The sequence below is a fragment of the Phocoena sinus genome, chromosome 8 (assembly GCF_008692025.1).
Source record: "Phocoena sinus isolate mPhoSin1 chromosome 8, mPhoSin1.pri, whole genome shotgun sequence".
NCBI classification, from domain to species: Eukaryota; Metazoa; Chordata; class Mammalia; order Artiodactyla; family Phocoenidae; genus Phocoena; species Phocoena sinus.
The window spans coordinates 23,986,285-24,011,621 of record NC_045770.1 but is presented as its reverse complement, the minus strand read 5'-3'; the positions used below and the strand labels follow the sequence as shown (position 1 = coordinate 24,011,621).

Genomic DNA, 25,337 nt, shown 5'->3' with positions numbered 1-25,337 from the left:
TCTGACTGGTGTGTGAGGTGATACCTCATTGTAGTATTGATTTGCATTTGTCTACTAATTGGTGATGCTGAGCAATTTTCATGTGGTTTTTGGCCATCTGTATGTCTTCTTTGGAGAAATGTCTGTTTTGACCTTCTGCCCATTTTTCAGTTGGGTTGTTAGTTTTTTTTGACATAGAGCTACATGAGCTGTTTGTATACTTTGGAGATTAACCCCATGTCAGTCACATCGTCTGCAAATATTTTCTCCCATTCTCTGTGTTGTCTTTCTGTTTTGTTTATGGTTTCCTTTGTTGTGCAAAAGCATTTAAGTTTAATTAGGTCCCATTTGTATATTTTTGTTTTTATTTTTCTTACTCAAGGTGGTGGATTAAAAAAGATATTGCTGCGATTTATCTCAGAGAGTGTTCTGCCTGTGTGTTACCCTAGGAGTTTTGTAGTGTCCAGCCTTACATTTAGGTCTTTGATCCATTTTGAGTTTATTTTATTGTATGGTGTTAGAGAGTGTTCTAATTTCATTCTTTTACATGTAGCTGTCCAGTTTTCCCAGCACCACTTGTTGAAGAGATTGTCTTTTCTCTATTGTATATTCTTGCCTCCTTTGTCATGGATTAATTGACCATAGGTGCATGGGTTTATCTCTGGACTTTCTCTATCCTGTTCCATTGATCTACATTTCTGTTTTTGTGCCAGTACCATACTGTTTGGATTATTGTAGCTTTGTAGGATAGTATGAAGTCAGGGAGCCTGATTCTTCCAGCTCTGTTTTTCTTTCTCAAGATTGCTTTGGCTATTCCGGGTCTTTTGTGTTTCCATACAAATTGTAAAATTTTTTGTCCTAACTCTGTGAAAAATGCCATCAGTAATTTGATAGGGATTGTATTGAATCTGTAGATTGCTTTGGATAGTATAGTCACTTGCACAATACTGATTCTTCCAATCCAAAAACATGATATATCTCTGCATCTGTTTGTGTCATCTTTGATTTCTTTCATCAGCACCTTATAGTTTTTGAGTAGAGGTATTTTGCCTCCTTGGGTAAGTTTATTCCATAGGTATTTCATTATTTTTGATGTGATGGTAAGTGGGATTGTTTCCTTAATTTCTCTTTCTGATCTTTTGTTGTTAGTGTATAGGAATGCAAGTATTCTGTGTATTAATTTTGTACCCTGCAACTTTACCAACTTCATTGATGAGCTCTAGTAGTTTTCTGGTAGCATCTCTAGGATTTTCTATGTATAGTATCATGTCATCTGCAAACAGTGATAGTTTTACTTCTTTTCCAATTTGGATTCCTTTTATTTCTTTTTCTTTTCTGATTGCCATGGCTAGACCTTCCAAAACTATGTTGAATAAAAGTGGCAACAGTGGACATCCTTGTCTTGTTCCTGATCTTAAAGGAAATGCTTTCCATTTTACACCATTGAGAATGATGTTTGCTGTGGGTTTGTCGTATATGACCTTTGTTATGTTGAGGTAGGTTCCCTCTATGCCCACTTTCTGGACAGTTTTTATCATAAATGGGTGTTGAATTTTGTCAAAAACTTTTCCTGCATCTATTGAGATGATCATATGATTTTTATTCTTTAGTTTGTTGATGTAGTGTATCACACTGATTGATTTGTGGATATTGAAAAATCCTTGCATCTCTGGGATAAATCTCACTTGATCATGGTGTATGATCCTTTTACTGTATTGTTGGATTTGGTTTGCTACTATTTTGTTGAGGATTTTTACATCTATGTTCATCAGTGATGGTGGCCTGTAATTTTCTTTTTTGTGTTGTACCTTTGTCTGGTTTTGGTATCAGGCTGATGGTGGCCTCATAGAATGAGCTTCGGAGTGTTCCTCTTCAGCAATTTCCTGGAAGAGTTTCAGAAGGATAGGCATTAACTCTTCTCTAAATGTTTGATAGAATATGCCTGTGAATCCATCTGGCCCTGGACTTTTGCTTGTTGGAAGTTTTAAAATCACAGTTTTGATATCAGTACTTGTGATTGGCCTGTTCATATTTCCTGGATCAGTCTTGGAAGGTTGAGACTTCTGGCCTGGCCCAACCACCAGGTGTAGGTGGCCACAAAGTCCACAGCAGCTAAAGCTAGACCTGCCTTGGCTGCAGGAGCACTCGTCTGTTCAGATGTTCTGGAGAGGCTGAGTTTACAAAGCCAGTCACGGGGGTGTAAATCCATGGTTTGCACAGCCGTGATGAGAGATTTCAGCACTTCTTCCTTAGTTGCATGGCCCCTGGCACTCAGGTGTGATTTCAGTCCCACCACTGCATGTGAGCCACCTACAGGCGTCTGCTTCCACAGCTGCCCTGGAGCACAGGAGCCTCCCACTACCAATGGGGAGGAGGTACAGAGGAGGAGGTAGACAGGGGGCATGAGAGCCCACTCTGGTGGACACAGGATGGGAGCCCTTCCTAGTGCCCCAGGAGGCAGGAGCTGGTGCATGGGGAGATAGGCTGTAATTACTGTCCCACACTTTGTGCATCACTCAACAATGGAGCTTCTCTTCTATGATGGCTGGGTTTATAATGGGAGATTTTAATGCCCTTTTCTCAGTAACTGATAGTACAAGTAAGCAAAAAGGTCTGATCAACATAATTCACAAATTTGGCCTAATTGACATCGGTGAACTGTGTTCAACAACTGCATAATACATCTACTTTTCAAATACAGATACAATATTGCAAAAATAGATTACTAACAGAGGATTGAAAATCACAGTGTGATTAAGATAAAGATTGATTTCACAAAAGATAATAATTTCCAGATGCTTACAACTTTAAAAATGCAATTCTAAATTACCAGAAGAAATAAAAGTAGAAATTAAAAAATATTTTGTATTGAATTTGATGATGAAAATATGATATATCAAAATGTATATGCTAAAAACATACTGAAAACAAATAAATTTGGCTTTCCCCTCAAAAATTTGGAAAACAACAGCAAATACAATTCAAAGAAAATAAAAAGAAGGAAATAATTAACAGCAGAAAATGAAGAAGGAAATTCAACGAACAATAGAATGGAATGACAAAGCTCAAAGCTGATTTCTTGGAAAGACTAATAAAAGTGGGAAACCCTGGGCTTCCCTCGTGGCTCAGTGGTTGAGAGCCCACCTGCTGATGCAGGGGACGTGGGTTCGTGCCCCAGTCCAGGAAGATCCCACATGCCGCGAAGCGGCTGGGTCCGTGAGCCATGGCCGCTGAGCCTGCGAGTCCGGAGCCTGTGGTCCACAACGGGAGAGGCCACAAGAGTGAGAGACCCACGTACAGCAAAAAAAAAAAGCGGGAAGCCCTAGTAAGACTGGTCAAGAAAGAGAATATACAAATAATCAATATCAGGAATTAAATGGAAACTACTATTAATTCTAAGATCATAAGATTAGAAAGATCATAAGAGAATATTAAGAACAACTTAATGCAAATACATTTGAAAGTTTAGATGAAATGGAACGCTTCCTAGAAAAATGCAGCTTATCAAAACTAGCACAACAATAAATACAAAATATGAGTATACCTATAACTATAAACTGAATTTGTAATTTAAGATTTTCTCACAAAGAAAAATTCTGGCACAGATGGCTTGACTGGTAAATCCTTCCCAACATTTAAGGAAGAAATAACACTTAGTGTTAAAAAAAAAAAAGAAAGCATTTCCTCCAAGATAAGGAACAACACAAGGTTGCCCAATCTCACAACTATTATTCAGCATAGTTTTGGAAGTTTTAGCAACAGCAATCAGAGAAGAAAAAGAAATAAAAGGAATCCAAATCGGAAAAGAAGAAGTAAATCTGTCACTGTTTGCAGATGACATGATACTATACATAAAGAATCCTAAAGATGTTAACAGGAAACTACTAGAGCTAATCAATGAATCTGGTAAAGTAGCAGGATACATGCACAGAAAGCTCCTGCATGCCTATACATCAATGATGAAAAATCTAAAAGAGAAATTAAGGCAACACCCCCATTTACCACTGCAACAAAAAGAATAAAATACCTAGCAATAAACCTACCTAAGGAAACAAAAGACCTGTATGCAGAAAACTATAAAACACTGATGAAAGAAATTAAAGATGATACAAGCAGATGGAAAGATATACCATGTTCTTTGATTGGAAGAATCAACATTGTGAAAATGACTATATGACCCAAAGCAATCTACAGATTCAATGCAATGCCTATCAAACTACCAACAGCATTTTTCACAGAACTAGAGCAAAAAATTTCACATTTTGTATGGAAACACAAAAGACCCTGAACAGCCAAAGCAATCTTGAGAAAGAAAAACACAGCTGGAGGAATCAGGCTCCCAGACTTCAGACTATACTACAAACCTAGAGTAATCAAGACAGCATGGCACTAGCACAAAAACAGAAATAGAGATCAGTGGAACAGGATAGAAAGCCGAAAGATAAACCCACACACACATGGCCACCTTATCTTTGATAAAGGAGGCAAGAATATACAATGGAGACAAGACAGCCTTTTCAATAAGTGGTGCTGGGAAAACTAAACAGTTACATGTAAAAGGATGAAACTAGAACACTCCCTAACACCATAAACAAAAATAAACTCAAAATGGATTAGACACCTAAATGTAAGACCAGACACTATAAAACTCTTAGAGGAAAGCATAGGAAAAATACTCTGACATAAATCACAGCAAGATCCTTTTTGACCCACCTCCTAGAGAGTTGGAAATAAAACCAAAAATAAACAAATGGGACCTAATGAAACTTAAAAGCTTTTGCACAGCAAAGGAAAACATGAACAAGATGAAAAAACTCTCAGAATGGGAGAAAATAATTGGAAATGAAGCAACTGACAAAGGATTAATCTCCAAAATTTACAAGCAGCTCATGAAGCACAATATCAAAAAACAAAAAACCCAATCCAAAAATGGGCAGAAGACTTAAATAGACATTTCTCCAAAGAAGATATGCAGATTGCCAACAAACACATGAAAGGATGCTCAACATCACTAATCATTAGAGAAATGCAAATCAAAATTACAATGAGGTATCACTTCACACCAGTCAGAATGGCCATCATCAAAAAATCTACAAACAATAAATGCTGGAGAGGGTGTGGAGAAAAGGGAACCCTCTTGCACTGTTGGTGGGAATGTAAATTGATACAGCCACTATGGAGAACCGTATGGATGCTCCTTAAATGACTAAAAATAGAACTATCATATGCCCCAGCAATCCCACTACGGGGCATATACCCTGAGAAAGCCATAATTCAAAAATAGTCATGTACCACAATGTTCATTGCAGCTCTATTACAATAGCCAGGACATAGAAGCAACCTAAGTGTCCGTCGACAGATGAATGGATAAAGAAGATGTGGCACATATATACAATGGAATATTACTCAGCCATAAAAAGAAATGAAATTGTGTTATTTGTAGTGAGGTGGATGGACCTAGAATCTGTCATACAGAGTGAAGTAAGTCAGAAAGAGAAAAAAAATACCATATGCTAACACATATATATGGAATCTAAAAAAAAAAAAGGTTCTGAAGAACCTAGGGGCAGGACAGGAATAAAGACACAGATGTAGAGAATGGACTTGAGGATAGGGGGAGGGAGAACAATAAGCTGGGATGAAGTGAGAGAGTGGCATGGACATATATACACTACCAAATGTAAAATAGATAGCTAGTGCAAAGCAGTCGCATAGCACAGGTACATCAGCTCGGTGCTTTGTGACCACCGAGAGGGGTGGGTTAGGGAGGGTTGGAGGAAGGTGCAAGAGGGAGGAGGTATGGGGTTATATGTATATGTATAGTTGATTCACTTTGTTATAAAGCAGAAACTAACACACCATTGTGAAGCAATTATACTCCAATAAAGGTGTTTAAAAAAAAAGAAAGAAAAGTAATGAAGAAGTAACATTTCCCCACTTTTGCAGGATTCCAACCAAATTTGATACCAAAATCTCACAGAGAAAATACAAGAATGTAAATCACATGGTCTGCATGAATATAGGTGCAAAAATTTAAGCAAAATAAAAGCAAAGTAAATTCAGTGATATTTACAAAGGACTTATCCTCTTGTTCTTAATATTATGATCAAAATGTGTGTATTTAGGAATGCTAAGTGGGTTTAACACTCAAATAAAAGAAAAATGATATCTCAAAGCAGAAAAACGTCTCAAAATTTAACATCCATTCTTGGAATGAAAGAAAAAGAAACAAAACTCTTTTAGTCTAATAAGAATAAAAGGAAACTTTCTTAATTGGATAAAAGCTGTTTTAAAAATAAAAAGCCTATAGCATGTGTTATATTTAATGATGAAATATTGAGCCCTTTCCCTTTGAAGTCAGGAATGAGACAGTGGTTGCCATTTCTACTCACCAATTAACTCAAGGTGCTATTAGTGCAGAAGGGCAAGAAAATGAAATAAAATTTATAACTTTTGGAAAAGAAAAAATAAAACTAATTATGTGAGGATGATATGCTTGTTTATGGAGAAAATCCAAAAGAATATATGTACAAATTATTAGAATTAATAAATAAGCATAACAATGTGTTTGGGGAGAAAGTCAATAAACAAAATTTATCATCTTCCTATATACCAGCAGCACAAATTGGAAAATAAATGTCTTCAAATTACCATTTATAGGAGCATGAAAAAGCAAGATATAAATCAAAGAAAAGATGTACAAGTCCTCTGTGCAGAAATTACAGAAGAGCTAACTAATGTTGCAGGCTGGGTTTTCTGAAAGGAGATGCTGATATGAAGTTTGGGCACTATGTGTTTATTAGGGATCACCACCTATGAAAGGAAGGGGAAGGAAGAATTTGAACTGCAATACAGGCCCCACAAAGCCTTGGCCAATCTTGCAGGGAACTCTAGAATGAATATTGCCCAATCTCAGTCTGGTTTTATATCCACTTCCCCACCCCCACTCCCACACATTTCTCACTCACTAGGTACAGACTGTCCTGGAAGCAGCTGACTTAGGGTGATGCAGTTCTCTGCAGGAGACACTGGAGGTTGTCTGCTGATCACACTCCCTCCAACTGTGTAATAAGTCTTCTTATGAAGAGGAATCTGGGTGGCACATCTCCATATTTCCACACATATTCATGTATTGGAGTCTCAATATTGTTAAGAAGTCAGTTTTCCTAAAATTGTTCTAAATATTCAATGCAATCCCAATAAAAATTCCAATAGATTTTTAAACATTTTTTAAAATTGTGGTGAAACACACACAACTTAAATGTATCATTAGTGACATTTAGTACATTCACAATATTGTACTGACACTATTTCTAGAACATTTTCAACACTCCAAAAGGAAAACCTATACCAATTAAGCAGTCATTACCCATTCCCTCTCCCCACTAGCCCTTGGCAATCACTAATCTACTTTTTATCTTTTTTAAACAATATATATTTTCTATTTGTTTAGACATCCCCATGTATCTTCCTCCTCAGCCTCATCTTTTCCAGGATATGACTCTAAAGGCTGGAAGCTGGCCCAGCCCTGGAACTGCATGGAAGCAGATGAAACAAAGGCAAGCCTCTGCACAGTTTCCTCAAGGAACTGGCAGACAGGTCGAAATACACAACAACTACTTTTGAGAAAAATGTCTGTATTTCACACCATGGCCCCAGCAAGCCACACCAGGAATGTGAACCTTTGTGGAATATTACTCAGCCATAAAAAATGAAATAATGCCATTTGCAGCAACATGGATGCACCTAGAGATTATCATATAAGTGTAGTCAGTCAGATAGATAGAGCCAAATATCATATGATATCACTTATTTGTGGAATCTAATAAAAAATCATACAAATGAACTTAGTTACAAAAAAGAAACATATTCACAGATCTCGAAATCAAACTTATGCATACCAAATGGGAAACATGCAGGGAAGTGATAAATTGGGAAATTGATATTAACATATACACACTACTGTATATGAGGTAACTAATAAGGACCTACTGTATAGCACAGGGAGCTCTACTCAATATTCTGTGGTGACCTACTTGGGGAAAGAATCCAAAAAAGAATAGATAAGTATATATATATATATGTGTGTGTGTGTGTGTGTGTGTGTATACATATATATATATATATACACACACACATATAGATGTAACTGAATTACTTTGCTGTACACCTGAAACTAACACAACACTGTAAATCAACTATACTTCAATAAAAATTAAAAAAAAATACAAAGGTAGAAATTAGACCAATGGAACAGAAACAGACAGATTCAGAAACAGACCCATATGTAAATTGTTACTTCATTTATGATAAAATGGCACTGCAGAATGGTGTATAATGGAGTGGATGTCTATATGGAAAAATATGAAAGTTGACTTCTCCCTCACACCATACACAAAAATTAATCCCAGTTGGATGGTAGATCTAAGTATGAAAGGCAAGTCAGTGAAGTTTATATAATATAAGAGTATTTTCATGACCTCGGGGTTGAGGTAGTTTATAAAAAAGCACCAATAATACAGAAAAAGATTGATAAATTGGACTACATTAAAATTAAGAACTTTGTTCATCAAACAATAGTCATGCTTCAAAATATTAACCTAGGAGCTGGGGAAAGTGGATAAAGTTGTAGATGAAAAAAAATTGGCCATGAAATGCTAATTCTTTAAGCTGGGTGTGGAGTATATGGTGGCTTATTACTTTATTCTTTCCAGTTTTGTATATGTTTAAAATTTTAAATTAAAAAAATCATTGGAGGGACTTCCCTGGTGGTCCAGCGGCTAAGACTCTGCACTCCCAATGCAGGGGGCCTGGGTTCAATCCCTGGTCAGGGAACTAGATCCCACACGCATGCCACAACTAAGAGTTCACATGCTGCAAGTAAAGATCCTGCATGCTGCAACTAAATAGCCCCCATGCTGCAACTAAAGAGCCTGCATGCAGCAACGAAGATCCTGCACACGGCAACTAAGACACAATGCAGCCTAAAGAAATACATAAATATTTAAAAAATCATTGGAAAGACTTTATTCAGATAGTACAAGTCAAATCATTGAGTGAAAAATATCTGTAACACAGATAACTGAAAAAGGGCTTGTAAAAAGAGTACATAAAGAACAGGTAAAAACCAGTAAGAATAAGAGAGACAATACAGGTATAAAAGGCATGAAAAAAAAAAAGCTGTCAGAAGTTCATCGAATTTGGTAGAGGGAGAGCTGAGCTGTTCAGTGTGGTAGTAGCTATTTAAAGCAACAAGCAGAAAAGGAAAGAATGCCTTGACTTTGAAGGTAACAAACAGGAGTCTAAAGAGCCTAAAACCAGAGGAAGCAAAAACTCCCCTTTCAGGAGGATGTTGTCTCACTGTTGAGGGAATCCTTTACAAAGGCTCTGGCAGCTTTATGTGTATGTATGTGTTTGTGGGGGTGGTGGGGGTGGGGAGAAATTGAGAGGGGAGGGTCAGAGTAAGCTGACTTGGAGTAAGGAAAGTGTCTTCAAGGTTTCCTGCATAAGGAGGTCTCATCAGAGATGCCTGAAGACTTCTGGCCATGGCCGCAGATAAAGAGACCTTGGAGGGGGACCTTCAAGATGGTGGAGGAGTAAGACGTGGAGATCACCTTCCTCCCCATAAATACATCAAAGATACATCTACATGTGGAACAGCTCTTACAGAACACCTACTGAACGCTGGCAGAAGACCTCAGACTTCCCAAAAGGCAAGAAACTCCCCACGTACCTGGGTAGGGCAAAAGAAAAAAGAAAAAACAGAGACAAAACAATAGGGATGGGACCTGCACTTCTGGGAGGGAGCTGTGAAGGAGGAAATGTTTCCACACACTAGGAAGCCCCTTCACTGGCAGAGACGGGGTGTGTGTGTGGGGGGGTAGCTTCAGAGCCACGGAGGAGAGTGCAGCAACAGGGGTGCAGAGGGAAGAGCAGAGAGATTCGCACAGAGGATCAGTGCCGACCAACACTCACCAGCCTGAGAGGCTTGTCTGCTCACCCGCCGGGGCGGGTGGGGGCTGGGAGCTGAGGCTTGGGCTTCAGAGGTCAGATTCCAGGGAGAGGACTGGGGTTGGCTGTGTGAACACAGCCTGAAGGGGGCTCGTGCGCCACAGCTAGCTGGGAGGGAGTCTGGGAAAAAGTCTGGACCTGCCGAAGAGGCAAGAGACCATGGTTTCGGGGTGCATGAGGAGAGAGGATTCAGATCACTACCAAAATGATAACAAATCATCCCAAAATTGAGGTGGTGGGCTTTGGGAGCAACTGTAGACTTAGGGTTTACTTTCTGCACCTAATTGGTTTCTGGTTTTATGTTTATCTTAGTTTAGTATTTAGAGCTTATTATTATTGGTAGATTTGTTTATTGATTTGGTTGCTCTCTTCTTTATATATATATATATATGTATATATATTTTTCCTTTTCTCTTTTTTGTGAGTGTCTATGTGTGTGCTTCTTTGTGATTTTGTCTGTATAGTTTTGCTTTTACCATTTGTCCTAGGCTTCTGTCAGGTTTTTTTTTTGGTAGTTTTAGCGCTTGTTATCATTGGTGGATTTGTTTTTTGGTTTGGTTGCTCTGTTCTTTCTTTCTTTCCTTCTTTTATTTTTATTACTTATTTTTTATTTTTAATAATTTTTTATTTTATAAAAATAAAAAAATTTATTTTTATTCATCTTTTTCTTTCTTTGTTTATTTCTTTCTTGTTTGCTTGCTTGCTTGCTTTCTTGCTTTTTCCTCCCTTTACTTCTGAGCCATGTGGCTGACAGAATCTTGGTGCTCCAGCTGGGTGTCAGACATGAGCCTCTGAGGTGGGAGAGCCGAGTTCAGGACATTGGTCCACTGGAGACCTCCCAGCCCCATGTAATAACAAAGGGCCAACCACCCCCACGCCCCGCCAAGATCTCCATCCCAATGCTAAGACCCAGCTCCACTCAATGACCAGCAAGCTACAGTGCTGGACAACATATGCCAAAAAACTAGCAAGACAGGAACACAGCCCCACCCATTAGCAGAGAGGCTGCCTAAAATCATAAGTTTATAGACACTTCAAAACACACCACCATATGTGGTCCTGCCCATCAAAAAGACAATATACAGCCTCATCCACCAGAACATAGCCACTACTCCCCTCCACCGGGAAGCCTACACAACCCACTGAAACAAACTTAGCCACTGGGGGCAGACACCAAAAACAACAGGGACTATGAACCTGCAGCCTGCAAAGAGGAGACCCCAAACACAGTAAGATAACCAAAATAAGAAGACATAGAAAAACACAGCAGATGAAGGAACAAAATAAAAACCCACCAGACCAAACAAATGAAGAGGAAATAGGCAGTCTACCTGAAAAATAATTCAGAGTAATGATAGTAAAGATGATCCAAAATCTTGCAAATAGAATGGAGAAAATAAAATAAACATTTAACAAGGACCTAGAAGAACTAAAGGGCAAATGAACAATGATGAACAACAAAATAAATGAAATTAAAAATTCTCAAGAAGGAATCAATAGCAGAATAACTGAGGCAGAAGAACAGATAAGTGACACGGAAGAAAAAAGAGTGGAAATAACTATCACAGAGCAGAATAAAGAAAAAAGAATGAAAAGAACTGAGGACAGTCTCAGAGACCTCTCAGACAACATTAAATGCACCAACATTCGAATTATAGGGGTCCCTGAAGAAGAAGAGAAAAAGAAAGGGACTGAGAAAATATTTGAAGAGATTATAGTTGAAAACTTCCCTAATATAGGAAAGGAAATAGTTAATCAAGTCCAGGAAGTACAGAGAGTCTTATACAGGATAAATCCAAGGAGAAACATGCCAAGACACATATTAATCAACCTATCAAAAATTAAATGCAAAGAAAAATTATTAACAGCAACAAGGGAAAAGCAACAAATATCATACAAGGGAATCCCCATAAGGTTAACAGCTGATCTTTCAGCAGAAACTCTGCTGAAATCCAGAAGGGAAAGGCAGCACATATTTAAAGTGATGAAAGGGGAAGAACTACAACCAAGGTTACTCTGCCCAGCAAGGACCTCATTCAGATTCGAAGGAGAAAATAAAACCTTCACAGACAAGCAAAAGCTAAGAGAATTCAGCACCAGCAAACCAGCTTTAGAACAAATGCTAAAGGAACTTCTCTCAGCAGGAAACACAAGATAAGGAAAAGACCTACAATAACAAACCCAAAACAATTAAGAAAATGGTAATAGGAACATACATATCAATAATTACCTTAAATGTAAATGGATTAAATGCTCCAACCAAAAGACATAGACTAGCTGAATGGATACAAAAACAAGACCCATATATATGCTGTCTAGAAGAGACCCACTTCAGACCTAGGGACACATACAGAATGAAAGTGAGGGGATGGAAAAAGATTTCCATGCAAATGGAAATCAGAAGAAAGATGGAGTAGCAATTTTCATATCAGACAAAATAGACTTTAAAATAAAGACTATTACAAGAGATAAAGAAGTACACTACATAATGATCAAGGGGTCAATCCAAGAAGATATAACAATTGTAGATATTTATGCACCCATCATAGGAGCACTTCAATACATAAGGCAAATGCTAACAGCCATAAAAGGGGAAATCAACAGTAATACAATCATAGTAGGAGACTTTAACACTCCACTTTCACCAATGGACAGATCATCTAAAATGAAAATAAATAGGAAACACATGCTTTAAATGATACTTTAAACACAATGGACTTAATTAATATTTATAGGACATTCCATCCAAAAACAACAGAATACACTTTCTTCTCAAGTGTTCATGGAACATTCTCCAGGATAGATCATATCTTGGGTCACAGATCAAGCCTTGGTGAATTTAAGAAAATTGAAATCGTATCTTTCCTGATCACAATGCTATAAGACTGGATATCAATTATAGGAAAAAATCTGTTAAAAAATACAAACACATGGAGGCTAAACAATACACTACTAAATAGCCAGGAGATCACTGAAGAAAAAGAGGAAGTCAAAAAATACCTAGAAACAAATGACAATGAAAACATGATGACCCAAAACCTATGGGACATAGCAAAAGCAGTTTTAAGAGGGAAGTTTATAGCAATACAATCCTACATCAAGAAATAAGAAACAGCTCAAACAAACAACCTAACCTTATACTCAAAGCAATTAGAGAAAGAACAAAAAACCCCCAAAGTTAGCAGAAGGAAAGAAATCATAAAGGTCAGATCAGTAATAAATGAAAAAGAAATGAAAACAATAACAAAGATCAATAAAACTAAAAGCTTGTTCTTTGAGAAGATCAACAAAATTGATAAACGATTAGCCAGACTTATCAAGAAAAAAAGGGAGAAGACTGAAATCAATAGAATTAGAAATGAAAAAGGAGAAGTAACAACTGACACTGCAGAAATACAAAGGATCATGAGAGATTACTACAAGCAACTGTATGCCAACAAATTGGGCAACATGGAAGAAATGGACAAATTCTTAGAAAAGCACAACCTTCCGAGACTGAAGCAGGAAGAAATAGAAAATATAAACAGACCAATCACAAGCACTGTGATTAAAAATCTTCCAACATACAAAAGCCCAGGACCATATGGCTTCACAGGGGAATTCTATCAAACATTTAGAGAACAGCTAACACCAATTCTTCTCAAACTCTTCCAAAATATACCAAAGGGAAGAACACTCCCAAACTCATTGTATGAGGCCACCATCACCCTGATACCAAAGGCATACAAAGATGTTACAAAAAAATATAAAACTACAGGCCAATATCACTGGTGAACAAGATGCAAATGTCCTCAACAAAATACTAGCAAACAGAATCCAAAAGCACATTAAAAGGATCATACACTGTGATCAAGTTGGGTTTATCCCAGGAGTGCAAGGATTCTTCAATTACACAAATCAATCAGTGTGATACTCCATATTAACAAATTGAATGATAAAAAACATATGATCATCTCAATAGATGCAGAAAAAGCTTTTGACAAAATTCAACACCCGTTTATGATAAAAACCCTCCAGAAAGTAGGCATAGAGGGAACTTACCTCAACATAATAAAGGCCGTATATGACAAACCCACAGCCAACATCGTCCTCAAAGGTGAAAAACTGAAACCATTCCCACTAAGATCAGGAACAAGACAAGGTTGCCCACTCTCACCACTCTTATTCAACATAGTTTTGGAATTTTTAGCCTCAGCAATCAGAAAAGAAAAAGAAATAAAAGGAAACCAAATCAGAAAAGAAGAAGTAAAGCTGTCACTCTTTGCAGATGACATGATACTATACATAGAGAATCCTAAAACTGCTCCCAGAAAACTACTAGAGCTAATCAATGAATTTGGAAAGGTAGCAGGATACAAAATTAATGCACAGAAAGCTCCTGCATGCCTATACATCAATGATGAAAAATCTAAAAGAGAAATTAAGGAAACACCCCCATTTACCACTGCAACAAAAAGAATAAAATACCTAGCAATAAACCTATTGAAGGAGACAAAAGATCTGTATGCAGAAAAATATGACACTGATGAGGAAATTAAAGATGATACAAACAGATGGAGAGATATACCATGTTCTTTGATTGGAAGAATCAACACTGTGAAAATGACTCTACTACCCAAAGCAATCTACAGATTCAGTACAATCCCTATGAAACTACCAATGGCACATTTTACAGAACTAGAACAAAAATTTCACAATTTGTATGGAAACACAAAATACCCTGAACAGCCAAAGCTTTCTTGAGAAAGAAAAAAGGAGCTGGAAGAAACAGGCTCCTGGACTTCAGACTATACTTCAAAGCTACAGTCATGCAGAAAATATGGTACTGGCACAAAAACAGGAATATAGATCAATGGAACAGGATAGAAAGCCCAAGGATAAACACACACACATATGGTCACCTTATTTTTGATAAAGGAGGCAAGAATATACAATGGAGAAAAGACAGCCTCTTCAATAAGTGGTGCTGGGAAAACTGGACAGCTGCATGTAAAAGAATGAAATTAGAACACTCCCTAACACCATACACAAAAATAAACTCCAAATGGATTAAAGACCTAAATGTAAGGCCAGACACTATAAAACTCTTAGAGGAAAACATAGGCAGACACTCTATGACATAAATCACTGCAAGATCGTTTTGACCCATCTCCTAGAGAAATGGAAATAAAACCAAAAATAAACAAATGGGACCTAATGAAACTTAAAAGCTTTTGCACAGCAAAGGAAACCATAAACAAGATGAAAAGACAACCCTCAGAATGGGGGAAAATATTTGCAAATGAAGCAATTGACAAAGGATTAATCTCCAAAATTTACAAGCAGCTCATGCAGCTCAATATCAAAAAAACAAACAACTGAATCCAAAAATGGGCAGAAGACCTAAACAGACATTTCTCCAAAGAAGATATAGATTGCCAACAAACACATGAAAGGATGCTCAGCATCACTAATCGTTAGAGAAATGCAAATCAAAACTACAATGAGGTATCACTTCACACCAGTCAGAATGGCCATCATCAAAAAATCTACAAACAATAAATGCTGGAGAGGGTGTGGAGAAAAGGGAACCCTCTTGCACTGTTGGTGGGAATGTAAATTGATACAGCCACTATGGAAAACAGTATGGAGGTTCCTTATAAAACTAAAAATAGAAGTACCATATGACCCAGCAATCGCAGTACTGGGCATATACCCTGAGAAAACCATAATTCAAAAAGTCATGTACCACAATGTTCATTGCAGATCTATTTACAGTAGCCAGGACAGGAAGCAACCTAAGTGTCCATCGACAGATGAATGGTTAAAGAGGATATGACACTTATATACAATGGAATATTACTCAGCTATAAAAAGAAACGAAATTGCGTTATTTGTAGTGAGGTGGATGGACCTAGAGACTGTGATACAGAGTGAAGTAAGTCAGAAAGAGAAAAACAAATACCGTATGCTAACACATATATATGGAATATAAAAAAAAGGTTCTGAAGAACTAGGGGCAGGACAGGAATAAAGACGCAGACGTAGAGAATAGACTTGAGGACATGGGGAGATGTAAGTGTATGTTGGGACGAAGTGAGAGAGTGGCATGGTCATATATACACTATCTAATGTAAAATAGATAGCTAGTGGGAAGCAGCCGCATAGCACAGGGAGATCAGTTTGGTGCTTTGTGTCCACCTAGAGGGGTGGCATAGGGAGGGTGGGAGGGAGACGCAAGAGGGAGGAGGTATGGGAATGTATTTATATCTATAGGTGACTCACTGTTATACAGCAGAAACTAACACACCATTGTAAAGCAATTATACTCCAATAAAAATACTTTAGGGCTTCCCTGGTGGCACAGTGGTTGGGAGTCCGCCTGCCGATGCAGGGGACACGGGTTCGTGCCCCGGTCTGGGAGGATCCCACGTGCCGCGGAGCGGCTGGGCCCGTGAGCCATGGCCGCTGAGCCTGCGCGTCCGGAGCCTGTGCTCCGCGGCGGGAGAGGCCACAGCAGTGAGAGGCTCGCGTACCGCAAAAAAAAAAAAAAAAATACTTTAAAAAAAAGAGAGAGAGATCTAGGAGTGAAGGCTTTTGGGGCTAGGAAAATATGCCTAAATTCGTGGACAGAGAGGGTCCTGAGTCCTTGTCTGCAACTCCCTTCAGTGACTGTAATGCACTGACTCTGTACCAAGTCTAGTGTGAGGTGAGGATAGCTTTCCCTTGTGAGTCCTGTCAGGTAAAGGCTTTGTAATTGCCTGTGGTCAGGCCTGAAAAATCACATATAGAATTTTAATCAGAAGCACAACTCCTCAAAAAGATGCTCAACTTCATTAGTAATCAGAGAAATGCAAATTAAAAACTGACAATATTAAGCGTTGCTGAGGATGTAGAGCACCAAGAATTCCCAAAGGTTGCTGACAGGGAACATAAATTAATACAATAACTTTGGAAAATAGTTTGGCATATCCTTCCATCCAGCAATTCTGATTCTAGGTTGAATAGAAACCAAAAGAAATTTGTGGACCTGTTAGCCAGGAGGCATGAGTAAGAATAGTTCCAAAAGCAGCCGTTATAATAGCCACAAACTAGAAAATGTCCAAATGTCAATCTATTGTAGAATGAATAAATAGCAGTATATTCATAAAATGGAATACTACCAACATTTTTATGAAATGAATGAAGTTTAGGTTCACAAACAATGTTGAATGAACAAAGCTAGATACAAAAGTATACTATAGGATTCTATTTATAAAACAGAAAACTGAAGTATAGTGGTAGGATTCAAAATAGGGTTTACCTTTTGGAAGAAGAGAGTCGGCAGTAATTTGCAGGGCACCCAAAGGTAATGGTTTGAAGTATGAAAACGTTGATCTGGGTGAATGTTACACAGGGGTATGCTTGTGATGATTCAGTTGTTATAAATTTGTGTTTTATGAACTTTCTATATGTGTGTAATATTTTAATTTAAAAAGTTAAAAAAAAGAAATACAAACACATTGAATTTATAAAGTAGCCACACATTTTTAAGGGGGGAAAATATATTGTATCAATAAATAATGTCCTTACCTCTTTAGGATTAATGTATTTCAGTAGCTGACGTGGCTCCCCCTGTCTTCTTATATTAATCAGACTTTTAAAGTGTTGGAATACAGCGACATTCTAAAGGTTCAAACACATAAGATTTTATGGTCAAAACTGGGTTTTCTACCTCTAATTAGCTTTTTGCCTAATTAGGGCAAAATGAGTAAAAATCATAAAATAGATTTTACATATGTAAACTAGATTTTAGAAATATTATCCAATCAAGGTTTGCTTTGATAAGTCAGGCAATATTGGTATTCTTCTCACAAAGAGTTTTACCCTTAAATTTGTAATGGTATCACTAGCAACTATAAATAAAATATCCAAAATTTTGGTTGGGTCACTTTCGTATACTCCAGTGTAATCTAGGAGAAAGACAAAATACAGCCTAGTGGTTAAGAACACTGAGCATGGCATAATATTGTCTGGGCTCAAGTGTTAGTAATTACTAGCTGTGTGATCCTGAACAAGTTGCTTAACTTCTATGATCAGTTTCTTATCTAAAATATGGGAATGACAGTACTATTTCATACAGCTATGGTTAGGAATAAATGATCTAAAATTTGTAAAGCACTTAGAACAACTTCTGGCATAAAAAAGCACTCAATAATTATTATCTATTATTGTCATTACAGAATCCTCCTCATTCCTGTGGTAATTCCACTGATTTACAAACCTTATCTACTTTTATTGTTACTGCAAATTTAGTCAAACAACTGCAAGCAATTCTTCTATCTTGGAAAGCTATCTTTGGTAACCCTCTCCTACCTTATCCTTCCCCAAAACCTTAAGAACTCTTGGTAAACATTCCCTGACCCCTCAGTTTGCTTATATTAAATCAAAGTAAATAAATACAAGTTGAAGTAATCCATAATACTAATATAACAATTTGAAGTCCCATTGCAATTGCCTGTGGAAGATGGTGCAGCTCACCTCAACACAAATAATATTCTTTCTGAAAGGAAGATGTAATTTCTTAAGTAAAACCGCAAATTGAGTATCAAGAAACATTTATGATGGTTTAAAATCTAAATAGTATCTTCTAAACTTGTAGATTATTGTATCAAACCACCCTCAAATTTAGTGACTTAAAGCAACAACTGCTTTCTGCGGGTTGACAGGGAACTTCTATTCTTGCTTGGACTCATGTATTTGGCTGTAGTCAGTTGCCAGATCAGCTGGAGATGGGTGATTTAATATGGTCTCACACACATGTACTGGGTCTTCAGCTTGGATTGTTGGAACTTCTGTGATGGCTGGGCTTCTCTCTCCATACAGACTTTCAGTTTAGAGTTTCTTCACAGCATGTACATTTCAAAGTACGAGAGAGAGAGAGAGAGAGAGAGAGAGAGAGAGAGAGAGAGAGAGAGAGAGAGAGAGAGAGAGAGAGAGAGAGAGAGAGAGAGAGAGAGATGGAGAGAGGGAGAGAGAAAGAGACAGAGAGAGACAGAGTAGAAATTGCAAGGCTTCTCAAGGCCTTGTCTTGGAAGTCACACAGCATCACTTAGTTTGAATTCTATTGGTCAAACTCAGGACCTAGCAGACCTCAGGAGGTCAAGTGCAAAGTGTGACCCATAGGAAGTTCCATATATAATATACAGCCTCACTCAGGGGTAGCTCTGAAGAGAAATACTTACGGGGACAGAACTTCAAGCAGCATACCTGTTGTATATTATGCCTGGAAGAAAAGATGGCCAGAGGTACAGATCTACAGATGGGCAATAACGGGTGGCTTTGTTGGATGGTCAGGGATTTGGAAATAACCTGGTTAGAAAGCTTTTGCGGAAGAGGTCAGAACCCTCCAAATGGGCACCAAGTGTGAAGACATTTGTGTCCCATGTCAATTCTCATCAAAGAGCAATCTCAGCAGAGAAGAATATTAATAATCAAGTAAGCAAGATGACCCATTCTTTGGAGTCAGTCAGTCTATTTCCCTAGCCACTGCTCTCCTTGCCCAATGGGCTCATGAACAAAGTGGCCATGGCAACAGGAATGGAGGAGTGGAGGTTATTCGGGCTCAGCAACATGGATTTTTATGCACTATATCTGGCTACAACTACTGCTGAGTGCCCACTGTGCCAAGGCAGAGACCAACACTGAGCCCCTGATATGGCATCATTCCTTGAGGGAATTAGCCAGCTTCTTGTGGCACATTGATTAGTTGGAACACTTCTATTATGGAAGGGGTAACACTTGATTCTCACTGGAATTGATAATTTACACTCCTGGGTACAAAATATTTCTACAAAAACCACTATCTGTGTACCTTCAAAATGTTTTATTCACTTGTCATTATATTCTGCATAGCATTGCTTCTGATCAGAGAACTTGCTTCAGAGCAAGTGCAGCACATCAATGGGCCTATGCTCATGAAATTCACTGACATTACCTTGTTCCCCATCACCTTAAAGCACTTGGCCTGGTGGAATGGCATTTTGGAGACTCAGTTACAGTTAGAGTTCCACTGACAACACTTTTCAGGCTACAGTGATGTCCTTCATGTTATAGAATATGATCTGAAACTATGCCAGCCAGCATTTATGAGTTTGAAAATTAAAGGGTGGAAATAAAAGTGGCTCCCTCTCAATATTATCTCTAATAATCCACTAGTGAAAATTTTGCTTCCTTTCCTTGTACCTTTGGGTTCTGTGGATATAAAGGCCTTAGAACCCACAGGAGGAAGGCTTCCACCAAGGTACACACTAACAGTTCCATTAAAACAGAAGCTGATACTGTCACCTGGCCATTTTGAGTTCCTCATGCCAGTGAACCACCACACCAAACAAAATGAGGGGACCTTATAATTGGGAAAATAAAGAGTCTGTATAAGTCAAAGAGGGGACAGAAGAGTCAGCACCAGAGTGATGTGATGTGAGACATACTTGGTAGGTCATTGCTGGCTTTGAAAATGGAAGGAGACCATGAGCCAAGGAATGTGGGCAGCCACTAAAGGCCGGAAAAGGCATGAAAACAAATTCTTCCCTAGAGCTTCCAGAAAGAATGCAGCATTGCTGACATCTTGACTTTAGCCCAGTGAGATCCATTTCAGATTTTGGCCTCCAGAATTGTATGATAATAATTTTTTGTTGTTTAAAGCTACTAAGGTTTTGGCAGTTGTTATAGCAGCAGTAGGAAATAAATATAAGTGCTTAACCTTGTATCTAGTATTTATATGACAAGATATCATAGGTGGAGTATGACTCAGCAGGAAGAGAAATAAAAATGATTGAAAGATAAATAAAATTACTTTGGGGAAGAGGATTAGTTTGTTTTAATCTATATGAGGGATAGTTGTATCATGTTAGGTGGAAGCATAATTTTAATATTGACATTATTTGGAAGTTAAATATGGTTAGAAGAAGTAAGTATGCTAGGGTAACAAGGCATGGACTCTGCTGGATTATTCTATTGTCAACTTATTCAAGCAGGACAAAAAATGAAAATAACACATAGGCACATCGAATTTAAACTGCTAAAAACAAAACATAGAGGCAATTTAAAAACATCCAGACAATAAAAGACATATTACTTTCAGGGTTGAAAGAGTAAAACTTGTCCTTGATTTTTTTTTTTAACAGAAACCATGGAATCCAGAATAGAATGGAATGTCATATTTAAGGTGCTAAGGGGGAAAAAAAAACCCAGAACGTGACAACTTAGATTTCTATCATGTTGATAATATTCTTCAAAAACAAAAGTGAAATAAAGATGTTTTCAGACAAACAAAAGCTGAAAGAATTTTTCACAGGAGATCTGCCCCACGGCAACTACTGTAGGGAATACCTTATGTTGCAGGAAAGTAATACCATAGGGAAACACAGAACTGTAGGGAGGAATGAAGGTCCCTGGAAGGTGTAAATATCTGGAGAAATAAAAATGAATACTGAACATATGGACACCAAGGGGAGAATGTGGGGCGTGAGGTGGGATGAATTGGGAGATTGGGACTGACATATATACACTAATATGTATAAAACAGATAACTAATAAGAACCTGCTGTATAGCACAGGTAACTCTACTTCATTTCACTGTACAGTAGAAACTAACACAACATTGTAAAACAACTATACCCCTATAAAAAATAAATAAAAAATGAATACTGAAATTAAAGGAGACATAAATAAATGGAAAGACATACTGTGTTCATGGATTGGAAGACTTAATATTGGTAAGATGAAAATATTACCCAAAGTAATCTACAGATTCAGTGCAGTCCCTATCAAAATTCCAATGTCACTTTTAAAAGACATATAAAAGTACATTCTAAAATTCATGTGGATTCTCAAGGGCCCCCAAATAGCCAGACACATCCTGATGTCAATACTTGCTACAAAACAGTTTGGCATTGGCATTAGGACAGACATAAGACCAATGGAATGAATAGAGAACCCAAAAATATACTCCTACATATATAATTGACTTTGACAAGGGTGCCAAGATTATTAATGGGGAAAGGACAGTCTTTTCAACAAATGATGCTGGGAAAACTGGATATCCACATACAAAATAATGAAATTGGACATTAATGCAAAGTGGATCAAAGACCTAAAAATGAGAGCTGCAACCTAAAACTCTTAGAAGAAAATATAAGAGAAAAGCTTCATGACATTGAATTTGGCAATGATTTATTGGACATTACCCTGCAAGCACAGCAACTGAAGAAAAACAAGGATAGAGTGGACTATATCAAAATTTAAAACTTTTGCGTGGCAGAGGACACAGTCAAGAGGCTGAAAGGGCAATCCACAGAATGGAAGAAAATATTTGCAAAGCAGATATTCGATAAGGGGTTAATATCCAAAATATGTAAAGAACCCCCACACCACAACAATAAAAACAACAAATAACCCAATTCAAAAATGGGCAAGGGGGGGACCTTGAAGATGGCGGAAGAGTAAGACGCGGAGATCGCCTTCCTCCCCACGGATACACCAGAAATACATCCACACGTGGAACAACTCCTACAGAACTCCTACTGAAGGCTGGCAGAAGACCTCAGACCTCCCAAAAGGCAAGAAACTCCCCACGTAACTGGGTAGGGCAAAAGAAAAAACAGAGACAAAAGAATAAGGACGGCACCTGCACCAGTGGGAGGGAGCTGTGAAGGAGGAAAAGTTTCCACACACTAGGAAGCCCCTCCGCGGGCGGAGACTGCGGGAGGCAGAGGGGGGAGTTTCGGGACCGCGGAGTAGTGCACAGCGACGGGTGCGGAGGGCAAAGCGGGGAGATTCCTGCACAGAAGATCGGTGCCGACCAGCACTCACCAACCCGAGAGGCTTGCTGCTCACCCACCGGGGCGGGCGGGGCTGCGAGCTGAGGCTAAGGTTTTGGTTTTGGACGGAGCTCAGGGAGAGGACTGGGGTTGGCGGCTTGAACATAGCCTGAAGGGGTTAGTGCACCACGACTAGCCGGGAGGGAGTTCGGGGAAAAGCCTGCACCGGCCGAAGAGGCAAGAGACTTTTTCTTCCCTCTTTGTCTCCTGGTGCGCGAGGAGAGGGGTCTAAGAGCGCTGCTTAAAGGAACTCCAGAGACGGGCGCGAGCCGCGGCTAAAAGCGCGAACCCCAGAGACGGGCGCGAGCCGCGGCTGAAAGCGCAAACCCCACAGACGGGCGCGAGCCGCGGCTGAAAGCGCAAACCCCAGAGACGGGCGCGAGCCGCGGCTGAGGGCGCGAGCCCCCGAGACGGGCGCGAGCCGCGGCTGAAAGCGCAAACCCCAGAGACGGGCGCGAGCCGCGGCTAAAACCGCGGACCCCAGAGACGGGCGGGAGACGCTAAGGCTACTGCTGCCGCCACCAAGGGGCCTGTGTGCGAGCACAGGTCACTCTCCACACCCCTCTTCCGCGGAGCCTGTGCAGCCCGCCACTGCCAGGTTCCCGGGATCCAGGGACAACTTCCCCGGGACAGCGCACGGCGGGCCTCAGGCTGGTGCAACGTCACGCCGGCCTCTGCCGCAACGTCACGCTGCCTCTGCCGCCGCAGGCCGGCCCCGCACGCAGTGCCCCTCCTTCCCCCATCCCCCAACCCCCGGCCGGAGTGAGCCGGAGGCCCCGAATCAGCGGCTCCTTTAACCCCGTCCTGTCTGAGCGAAAAAACAGACGCCCTCCAGCGACCTACACGCAGAGGCAGGGCCAAATCCAAAGCTGAGCTCCTGTGAGCTGTGAAAACAAAGAAGAGAAAGGGAAATCTCTCCCAGCAGCCACAGAAGCAGCGGATTAAAGCTCCACAATCAACTTGATATACCCTGCATCTGTGGAATACCTGAATAGACAAGGAATGATCCCAAATTGAAGAGGTGGAATTTAGGAGCGAAATCTATGATTTTTTTCCCTTTTCCTCTTTTTGTGAAGGTGTACGTGTATGCTCCTGTGTGACATCTAGTCTGTATACTCTAGCTTCCACCATTTGTCCTAGGGCTCTATCCGTCCATGACTTTTTTTTAAAAAATTCTTTTTCTTAATAATTAAGTTTAATTGTAATAACTTTATTATACTTTACCTTCGTTCTTTCTTTCCTTCCTTCCCTCCCTCCTTTAGACAACGAATCACCCCAAATTGAGGAGGTGGTCTCAGGGAGCAGGATTTATGATTTTTCCCCCTTTACCTCTTTTTGTGAAGGTGTATGTGTATGCTTCTGTGTAAGATTTTCTCTGTATAGCTTTGCTTCCAACATTTGTCCTAAGGTTCTATCCGTCCCTTTTTTTTTTTCTAAATATTTTTTAATTCAATAACTATATTATACTTTATTTTATTTTTACTGTATCATCTTTCTTTCTGTCTTTTTTTCCTTCTTTCCCTCCTTCCTTCCTTCCTTCCTCCCTCCCTCCCTCCCTCCCTCCTTTCTTTCCTTCTTTGCTTCTTTCTTCCTTCCTTCCTTTCCTCCTTTCCTTCTTTCTTTCCTCATACTTCTACTAATTCTCTCTACTTTTTCTCCCTTTTATTCTGAGCCGTGTGGATGAAAGGCTCTTGGTGCTCCAGCCAGGAGTCAGGGCTCTGCCTCTGAGGTAGGAGAGCCAACTTCAGGTCACTGGTCAACAAGAGACCTCCCAGCTCCACATAATATTAAACAGCGGAAATCTCCCAGAGACCTCCATCTTAACACCAGCACCCAGCTTCACTCAACGACCAGCAAGCCACAGTGCTGGACAACCTATGCCAAACAACTAGCAAAACAGGAACACAACCCCACCCATTAGCAGAGAGGCTGCCTAAAATCATAATAAGGCCACAGACACCCCAAAACACACCACCAGACGTGAACCTGCCCACTAGAGAGACAAGATCCAGCCTCATCCAGCACAACACAGGCACTAGTCCCCTCCACCAGGAAGCCTACACAACCCACTGAAACAACCTTAGCCACTGGAGACAGACATCAAAAACAACGGGAACTACGAACCTGCAGCCTGCAAAAAGGAGACCCCAAACACAGTAAGATAAGCAAAATGAGAAGACAGAAAAACACACAGCAGATGAAGGAGCAAGATAAAAACCCACCAGACCTAACAAATGAAGAGGAAATAGGCAATCTACCTGAAAAAGAATTCAGAATAATGATAGTAAGGATGATCCGAAATCTTGGAAGTAGAATGGACAAAATGCAAGAAACAGTTAACAAGGACCTACAAGAACTAAAGATGAAACAAGCAACGATGAACAATGCAATAAATGAAATTAAAATCACTCTAGATAGGATCAATAGCAGAATAACTGAGGCAGAAGAACGGATAAGTGACCTGGAAGATAAAGTAGTGGAAATAACTACTGCAGAGCAGAATAAAGA

General features: G+C 39.3%; 1 protein-coding gene across 1 annotated transcript in view; it reads right to left on the bottom strand.

Moving 5' to 3' along the window:
- C8H11orf65 (chromosome 8 C11orf65 homolog) overlaps positions 1-25,337 on the bottom strand; it is a 99,340-nt gene that overhangs the window by 47,034 nt on the left and 26,969 nt on the right. The window contains exon 2 of the mRNA XM_032640911.1: positions 17,542-17,634. Coding sequence (XP_032496802.1) covers positions 17,542-17,634 — 93 coding nt within the window. The remainder of the gene's footprint in view (positions 1-17,541; positions 17,635-25,337) is intronic.